The 9,272-nt window shown below is 40.7% G+C and overlaps 1 protein-coding gene across 4 annotated transcripts in view; it reads right to left on the bottom strand.

The window, feature by feature from the left end:
* Positions 1-654: 654 nt before the first annotated feature.
* Positions 655-9,272, bottom strand: part of mybpc2b (myosin binding protein Cb) — a 45,987-nt gene continuing 37,369 nt past the window's right edge. For all 4 annotated transcript variants that reach the window (XM_049480565.1, XM_049480566.1, XM_049480567.1 and 1 more), the window contains 9 exons: positions 8,325-8,459; positions 7,414-7,581; positions 7,234-7,322; positions 5,679-5,874; positions 4,105-4,244; positions 3,868-4,027; positions 2,911-3,047; positions 1,478-1,664; positions 655-872 (listed from right to left, as the gene is read on the bottom strand). In XM_049480565.1, the coding sequence (XP_049336522.1) occupies positions 847-872; positions 1,478-1,664; positions 2,911-3,047; positions 3,868-4,027; positions 4,105-4,244; positions 5,679-5,874; positions 7,234-7,322; positions 7,414-7,581; positions 8,325-8,459 (1,238 nt within the window). In that variant the 3' untranslated portion in view covers positions 655-846. The remainder of the gene's footprint in view (positions 873-1,477; positions 1,665-2,910; positions 3,048-3,867; positions 4,028-4,104; positions 4,245-5,678; positions 5,875-7,233; positions 7,323-7,413; positions 7,582-8,324; positions 8,460-9,272) is intronic.

Here is a 9,272-nt window from a genome sequence, read left to right as displayed (position 1 = left end):
ATGTTTTTAGGTGGTTGCTAAGATGTTTCTAGGTGGTTACTATGATGTTTCTGTGTGGTTGCTATGATGTTTCTAGGTGGTTACTATGATGTTTCTAGGTGGTTACTATGATGTTTCTAGGTGGTTGCTATGATGTTTCTAGGTGGTTACTATGATGTTTCTAGGTGGTTACTATGATGTTTCTGTGTGGTTGCTATGATGTTTCTAGGTGGTTACTATGATGTTTCTAGGTGGTTACTATGATGTTTCTAGGTGGTTGCTATGATGTTTCTAGGTGGTTACTATGATGTTTCTAGGTGGTTACTATGATGTTTCTATGTGGTAGCTATCATGTTTCTAGGTGCTTGCTATGATGTTTCTAGGTGGTTGCTATGGCTTTTCTAGGTGGTAGCTATGACGTTTTTTAGGTGGTAGCTATGATGTTTTTAGGTGGTTGATGTGATGTTTCTAGGTGGTTGCTATGATGTTTCTAGGTGGTTGCTATGATGTTTTTAGGTGGTTGCTATGATGTTTCTAGGTGGTTGCTATGATGTTTTAGGTGGTTGCTATGATGTTTCTAGGTGGTGGCTATGATGTTTCTAGGTGGTTGCTATGATGCAGACACAGGTTTATAGAGCAGTAATGAACAGTCACGCGAGTAAAACCCCACACAGATCCGAGTTTTTACAGCAGTGTTTATTATTCTAATAATAATTCCAGGTCTTTATTCTGATCCAGAGTTCTGAGGATCAGAGAGGAGGATCAAAAATCACAGAGCTACATTTTAAACACCATTTTTATTCACTATTAATCTAAAACTTCCATCCCATTTCTTCATTCCTCCGTCTGCAGAATCCGGACTCCACCCTAATCCTTCTTCTCCACCTGGACAGCTGAGACACAAACAGAAAAACTATTAATTTTTCTTTTTTATTTACATTTTACCACAAATTGTTTCACTCATTCAGCTGCTACTCAGCTGTATATCTCCGCCTATCATTAGTGATTCTCCAACACCAGATGGGTGAGGACTAGCACACGCCTCCTCTGATACATGTGAAGTCAGACTCCGCCTCTTTTTGAACCTTTTTCTTGAGTAGCATCACAGCGCTAACGCTCGGAGGAAAGCGCAGCGACTCGGTTCTGATACATCAGCTCACAGACGCAGCCTTGTGCTGATCCACATCACCCTAGGAGTGATGAGGGGAAAGAGCAGAGCGCCATCTACTGTACTGTACCCACCCAGAGAGAAACAGCAAGACCAACTGTGCTCTCTCAGGGCTCTGGCAGCTGATGTCAAGCTGCATGACCAGGATTTGAACCAGCAATTTCTTGATCATATTAACAGCTCTTTAGACCGATTGACCACTCGACACCCTGATCAAATTTTATATTTTATATTATCAGACACATTTAAACCACTATAGGCTGAATGGGCGGGGCTAAATTATGATAGACTGAATGGGCGGGGCTAAACTGGACACACACTGGGGCATACCTCTGATCTCCAGGGTGCACTCCACCTCGTCCTGGCCGAGTTCGTTGGTGGCTATGCAGCTGTATTTGCCCCCGTCGAAGGTGCTCGGTTTGCGGATGTTCAGGGTCAGAACCCCCTGGTTGTTCTGCATCAGATACTTCGGGTCTTCTCCAATAATCATCCTGTTCTTCGTCCAGATGATCTTAGGCTGAAAATTAACATTTTTATTAATTATATCGTCTGATTTTATTGATTTCATTCTTTATTAGGAAAAGTTGAATAACCAAAGTTCTGCAGTAGCTTCTAGATACAACATGAACCTTTCTGGATATTTTTACCATGTGATTATTTACACTGTAGACTGGTATAGACTGGTGTAGACTGGTTTGGTAGACTGGTGTAGACTGGTTTGGTAGACTAGTCTCTACACTGGTGTAGACTGGTTTGGTAGACTGGTTTGGTAGACTGGTTTACACTAGTTTGGTAGACTGGTTTAGACTGGTGTAGATTGGTTTGGTAGACTTGTTTGGTAGACTGGTATAGACTGGTGTAGACTGGTTTGGTAGACTGGTTAGGTAGACTGGTTTAGACTAGTTTGTTAGATTGGTTTAGACTAGTTTGGTAGACTGGTTTGGTAGACTGGTGTAGACTGGTTTGGTAGACTGGTTTAGACTAGTTTGGTAGATTGGTTTAGACTAGTTTGGTAGACTGGTGTAGACTGGTTTGGAAGGCTGGAGTAGACTGGTTTGGTAGACTGATGTAGACTGGTTAGGTAGACTGGTTTAGACTAGTTTGGTAGATTGGTTTAGACTAGTTTGGTAGACTGGTTTGGTAGACTGGTGTAGACTGGTTTGGTAGACTGGTGTAGACTAGTTTGGTAGACTGGTGTAGACTGGTTTGGTAGAATGGTGTAGACTGGTTTGATAGACTGGTGTAGACTGGTTTGGTAGAATGGTGTAGACTGGTTTGGTAGACTGGTGTAGACCGGTCTCTACACTGGTGTAGACTGGTTTGGTAGAATGGTGTAGACTGGTTTGGTAGACTGGTGTAGACCGGTCTCTACACTGGTGTAGACTGGTTTGGTAGACTGGTGTAGACCGGTCTCTACACTGGTGTAGACTGGTTTGGTAGACTGGTGTAGACTGGTTTGGTAGACTGGTGTAGACTGGTTTGGTAGACTGGTTTGGTAGACTGGTGTAAACTGGTTTGGTAGACTGGTGTAGACTGGTTTGGTAGACTGGTGTAGACTGGTTTGGTAGACTGGTGTAGACTGGTTTGGTAGACTGGTGTAGACTAGTTTGGTAGACTGGTTTGGTAGACTGGTGTAGACTGGTTTGGTAGACTGGTGTAGACTGGTTTGGTAGACTGGTGTAGACTAGTTTGGTAGACTGGTGTAGACTGGTTTGGTAGACTGGTGTAGACTGGTTTGGTAGACTGGTGTGTGTTGGTCTTGCCTTTGGAAAGCCCCGGACTGAGCAGCTGATGGCGGTGCTGTAGCCCACCACCACTGATTTGTCCACCAGGGGCGTGGTGAACTTCGGAGCGGTGCACATATCCTTCTCCTTATAGGGAGCTCTCTTTAACTCCAGTCCTGAGAGAGAGAGGGGCGGAGTTAAACACTGTATTATATTATATTATATATTATTATATTATATTATATATTATTATATTATATTTTATCATATTAAATTATATTATATTAACATTGAGCTGTTAAAGTGCCTGTATTTAAGACCGAAGTGATCGCGCACTGAAATCTGGGGATATATACCGCTCTGGAAAAAATGACATTTCACAATTTCAACTGAATTACTGAAATAAAGTAACTTTGAAATGACATTCTAATTTTTTTGAGATGCACTAGTATACACAGCTCTGTAAAAAATGAAGAAAGCACTTCAGTTTCTGAATCAGTTTCTCTGATTTTGCTATTTATAGGTTTATGTTTGAGTAAAATGAACATTGTTGTTTTATTCTATAAACTACAGACAACATTTCTCCCAAATTACAAATAAAAATATTCTCATTTAGAGCATTTATTTACAGAAAATGAGAAATGACTGAAATAACAAAAAAGATGCAGAGCTTTCAGACCTCAAATAATACAAAGAAAACAAGTTCATATTCATAAAGTTTTAAGAGTTCAGAAATAATCAATATTTGGTGGAATAATCCTGGTTTTTAATCACAGTTTTAATTTCATGCATCTTGTCATCATGTTCTCCTCCACCAGTCTTACACACTGCTTTTGGATAACTTTATGCTGCTTTACTCCTGGTGTAAAAATTCAAGCAGTTCAGTTTGGTGGTTTGATGGTTTGTGATCATCCATCTTCCTCTTGATTTTATTCCTCATAATTATATTATATATATAATGATGGTAATAATGATTACACAGTGTCTGATACTGACCGGTCTTGGCGATGGTGGCCTTGTCTTTGCTGAGGCAGGGATCTTCACTCAGGCCGCAGAGATTTTCACTGAAAACCCGGAACATGTACTGGTTCCCCATCACCAGGTCTGATACGGTGCAGTTAGTGCGGCGGTTGTGCTCGTAAACCGTGAACCACTCCTACAGACGGGAGAATTAAAGAGTTACGATCTTTAAGCTAACAGTACTCGACCGTTCAGCTACAGATCAGTCCTCACCTTGGTTTTCATATCTGCTTTCTGGATGGTGTATCCGGTGATCTCACAGTTCCCGTCGTCTTTAGGAGGTTTCCACTCCAGCGCTGCGTTAAAGCCCCACACGTCCGTCACCTTCACCACCGCCGGGGGTCCAGGTTTATCTGCAGGATCAGTGATCAGGTTACTCTGCTGATCGAGTTCATATAAAGGCTGGTTCTGATGGTTCTTTGCACCGAGCATCGCTAAGATGACAGAGAATGAGTACGAATACTAGAGTTCAGCTTGTCCAAATACGTGAATGTTTAATCTGGAAATCAGTTTAAATTAAAAAAGTTTAAAAACTGATTTTGTGGGGAAATACAAATGTGGTAATATTATCAAAAGAAAAAACTGTTGGAATTAGACGCTGGAGATGGAAAGACAGTTTAGAGGAGATAAATGAGAAGAAAAATGGTGCCAGACGAGGTTAGACCTGTGGTGGCGTTTCTCTGTCCAGGCTTAAAGTATTTTTTAGACTATAAATCGCACCGGATAATTATATAAGGCACATTAAATGACATTAGTAAGGATGCTACTTCGAAGTGAACAAGAGTGTCGCCATGTTTCCCTTCTAATTGGGAAGTGCCTAAATAATCGAAACTAAAAAAAGTTAAACGAGTGCTGAATAATAATCTACACAGATTTCTCTCCTGAAAACTGTTTATTTGAGTAAGAAAAGCTCTTGTGTTCATTTACAGTAAACTTAGATTTACAATATTTTGTATAAGGGTGAGTTTTTAGTGAAGTTTCTCCAGCACTAAGGGCTGGGTGCAGCAGCATTAGCATCAGTCGCTAACCGCAACACTTAGTGCTAGTAAATGTCATCAGAGGAACCCTGAGTGTTCCGGTAACCCAGGGCGCTATCAGCTAGCGGTTCTTCCCACTAGCTTGTTTTAAATCTTTTAGACCTGACTTATGTTCTAGTGATGAAAAAAAATATACATATTAATTAAGTTTTTGTCTGTAATCTTCTCAAAAAGAGGATTTAGTAAATAAATACTTAAAATAACAAATAAATACAAAAAAACAAACATAATATTTGTATTTTGTCTGTACATCACAGTGCAGTCGTTTCTTTAACACTGTTATTTTATTATTACAAATTATTTCTACGCAGTATAAAACTCCACATTAGCTGGGAAGCTAACATGCTTTATTTTAGTGTGCAGAGTTTTAGTTTTTTATAAATCTTATAAATGTTGATTCTGATAAATAATAGGTCTGAATTTGTGTTGAGTGAAAGAATACACAAGAAATTAGAAAACACCATATACTACACTGTATATACTCACCTCTGAACTGTCAAAGAGCTAGCGCTTAGCACTGTGGTTAGCGGCTAATGCTAATGCTGCTGCACCCAGCCTTAGTGTTGGAGAAACTTCACTAAAAACTCCTGACTGGTAGAATTCATACATAAGGAGCACTGGATTATGAGGAGCTCTGATGATTTTTGGTGAGAATTAAAGGATTTTAAGTGCAGTTTATAGTGTGAATAATGGCTGAGGCAGCGCCGGGTATGGAACCCGTGTTCTCCTGAAGCTGAGCGCGAGTCTTACCCACGATGCGGATTTCGATGGTGGCCTGATCCTCCATGTTTTCTATCTTCAGGATGAGCGTGTATTTTCCCGAGTGTTCTCTCTCCGCCGAGCGGATGAACAGAATCGAATCAACGTTGGAGTTTCTGATCCCAATTTTCTTAGTGTCCACCGGCTCTCCGTCCTTCAGCCACTCAGCCACGGGGCGGGGCTTACCCTACACACACACACAAACCATAAACACACACCTTCAGCAATGTTTTATTGATATTTAAAGCTTAAGCTGGTGACCAGTTTAGCACTTCACCAGTATAGTGTACAGGGTCATCTAAAAAAAATAGAATAATATTGAAAAGTTACTTTTTGAAACTCATATTTTATATAGATGTATTAAACACAGAGTGATCTATTTTAAGCGTTTATTTATTTTATTGTTGATGATTATGAAGCTTACAGCCAATAAAAACCTAAAAATCAGTGTCTCAGAAAATGAGAGTATTATATAAGACCAGTTGGTACATTTGGCAGAGTGTGGGCAGTGTGCCAAGTCCTGCTGGAAAATGAAATTCTCATCTGCATAAAAGTCGTCAGCATGTCATCTGCTAGTGTTGGTTAAAATAGATCACTCTGCGAATACATCTATATAATATATGAGTTTCACATTCTCAAGTAAATTACTGAAATAAAGTAACTTTTAAATTACATTCTCATTTTTTAGATGCACCTGTATTAGTTTGATGATCTACAGGCATGATAAACCTCACTAAGCTAAATAACCAGTATAAACAAGCCCATTGGCCAGAATGACCATCAAAAAGACCAAGCATCACCAAAATGAAATGTTGGTGAAGAGCTGATTAAGCAGTATAGAATATCTTTACAACCACCCTGACCAAGAATGACCAGCTTAGATCATCTACAACCGGTTAAAACTGGTTAAAAAACAGCCAAAACTGGTCATGAGCTGGAGCTGGTTATTTAAAACCCAACAAAACGATTCTACAAACTTATATCCAGCTCTGGAAAAAAATAAGAGACACTTAAAAATGATGAGTTTGTTTGATTTCCCCAAATTAAAAACCTCTGGAATATAATCAAGAGGAAGATGGATGATCACAAACCATCAAACCACCAAACTGAACTGCTTGAATTTTTGCACCAGGAGTAAAGCAGCATAAAGTTATCCAAAAGCAGTGTGTAAGACTGGTGGAGGAGAACATGATGCCAAGATGCATGAAAAAAACTGTGATTAAAAACCAGAAACCAGGATTATTTTACCAAATATACCAATATACCAATTTTTTGGGGGTTATTTCAGACATTTCTCATTTTCTGTAAATAAATGCTCTAAATGAGAATATTTTTATTTGTAATTTGGGAGAAATGTTGTCTGTAGTTTATAGAATAAAACAACAATGTTCATTTTACTCAAACATAAACCTATAAATAGCAAAATCAGAGAAACTGATTCAGAAACTGAAGTGCGACCTTCATTTTATACAGAGCTGTATATATAATAAACATGGTTGTTTACAGAACCGTTTGTAGAACCTGTATTATTCAGAGTGAATCTCACCTGGAAGGGAATGACCAGGTTGACGGTTTCTCCCACTCTTCTGATGAACTTGGTTCTGAGGTGGCGAGGAAGACGGATCTTAGGATGCTCTGAGAGAGAGAGTATTAGTATTAGCGCTGGAGCTAACTCAGGGGAACCAGTAAAGTCAGTTTTACCCATAATTCCAGTGGGGGATCTTACCCATGATCTCTCTGACGGTGACGGGCTGAGAGAGGACGGCGGGGGGGCTGCGGCCGGCGATGTTCACCGCCACCACGCGGAAGTTCATCTTCTCACCTGTCGGCAGGTTCCTCACCACGTAGTTCTGACGCTCCACCAGGTCGGTGTTCGCCACCTGCCACTCCGTATCTGAGACAGGTACAGAGACAGGAACCGGTACAGAGCTTCAGAGTACAGGTACGTAAATAAAACTCAACTTCAGCCCAATCCCATTTCTCTTTTCCACCCTGAACCCTTGTTTTAGTGTCACTCATCCCCCTTGGGACTGAATTCCCTTGTAAAAAAAAGTGCATTTAGGTATATTTATTTTTAAAAGTATACTTAACATTAAATTAAAATTCATACTTAAGTACAAACTTAATGTACTATTTTGGAACAATTAACAGCAATTTAAATATAGTAAGGGTTTATGACGGACCGCCTACCTTCAAGAGCCGGATGAGGACGGGGAAAGAAGGACGACAGGAGAATTAGCTAGCTGGCTATGCTAACATCCAAACAACCCGCTCAGCATATCCAGCTCTCCGCCCTCCTCCGGCTCGTGGAGGTAGGCGGTCCATCGCAAACCCTGGAGATATCAGCCAATAGCATTCGCTGACGGAGGCGACCCTGACCCCGCCCCCAAACTATCAAAACCACCCCTTTCAAAACTTTAGCACAAAGCGTCGCTCGAGCGAAACCAGATTCCGCAGGTAATTCACACAGCGCGAGAGGAGAACTGTGAATAAACACCTTGAGAGCATATATTCTGTTCAGTGCGCTCAGCATTTCCTTTCTTTGCTTGTGAGTTTCACACTTGTGCTCACGAGATGATCATTTACACAACTTTTGACATTGATGTGACTCCATAGAGTAGAGTTGTGTAGACTCACCTCCCTCTTTACAGAACTCGATGACGTATCCGTCCAGACCTCCGGCTCCGATTCTCTCAGGAGCTAACCACTTCAGAGAGCAGGTGGTGTCGGTCACGTCCTCCACCGTCAGCTTGGTTGGTTCGCTGGTTGGAGCTGCAGACAGGAAATGAGCACTTCTCTCAGAGGAAGTTTCACTTTCTCACCATTAAGGTGTTAGTAACATAATAGTCCTATCTTACACCAATGCACAATGCTCATCTCTATCTTACACCCCGTTAACAGTGTATTTTCACTCCTTCCTCCTGTCTGGTTTAAACAGCAGCAGAGCTTCTGAATATATCTACACTGATGGGCGTGGTGTTCTGGAAATGAGGTGTGTTCAGGTACATTTCTGGAGTTTTATCTTGTTTATCTTGGTAACAGAAAACACAGGAGCTCCACTGACTGAATACAACCTAGACAGACGCCAACAGTCAGACACTACAAAATACAAAAATGCTAAATAAAATAAAATAATTCTACATCATCAAATAAAGGTAATTGTCATTAATTGTGTTAGTGTTAAGAGAGGGAGAACAACAACTCCTCTTTTACTTCTTCTTATGTTCTATTGGGTGATAATAGCCTGACCCAACTTCCTGTAGCTGTTCTAAATGTCTGGATCAACTTTTTTTTTTTTTATTAAGGCGAAGTTTTGGTCCCTTTGGTCCTTTTATATTTCTTTTCAAGGCATTTTTGGGCCCCAACCCAACCAAAATGAACCCAGAAAAAAGCTGCACTTCCTGTTCGCTGGAGATCGCTGGTTTGAATCCCAGTTTGCCATCAGCTGCCGGAGTCCTGAGAGAGCACAGCTGGTCTTGTTCTCTCTGGGTGGGTAAAGTACAGTAGATGGCGCTCTCTCTTTTACCTCATCACTCCTAGGGTGATGTGGATCAGCACAAGGCTGCATCTGTGAGCTTATGTATT

Source organism: Astyanax mexicanus, chromosome 6 (genome assembly GCF_023375975.1).
Source record: "Astyanax mexicanus isolate ESR-SI-001 chromosome 6, AstMex3_surface, whole genome shotgun sequence".
NCBI classification, from domain to species: domain Eukaryota; kingdom Metazoa; phylum Chordata; class Actinopteri; order Characiformes; family Acestrorhamphidae; genus Astyanax; species Astyanax mexicanus.
The sequence above is the reverse complement of the archived record's forward strand: the minus strand, read 5'-3'. Positions and strand labels throughout refer to the sequence as shown.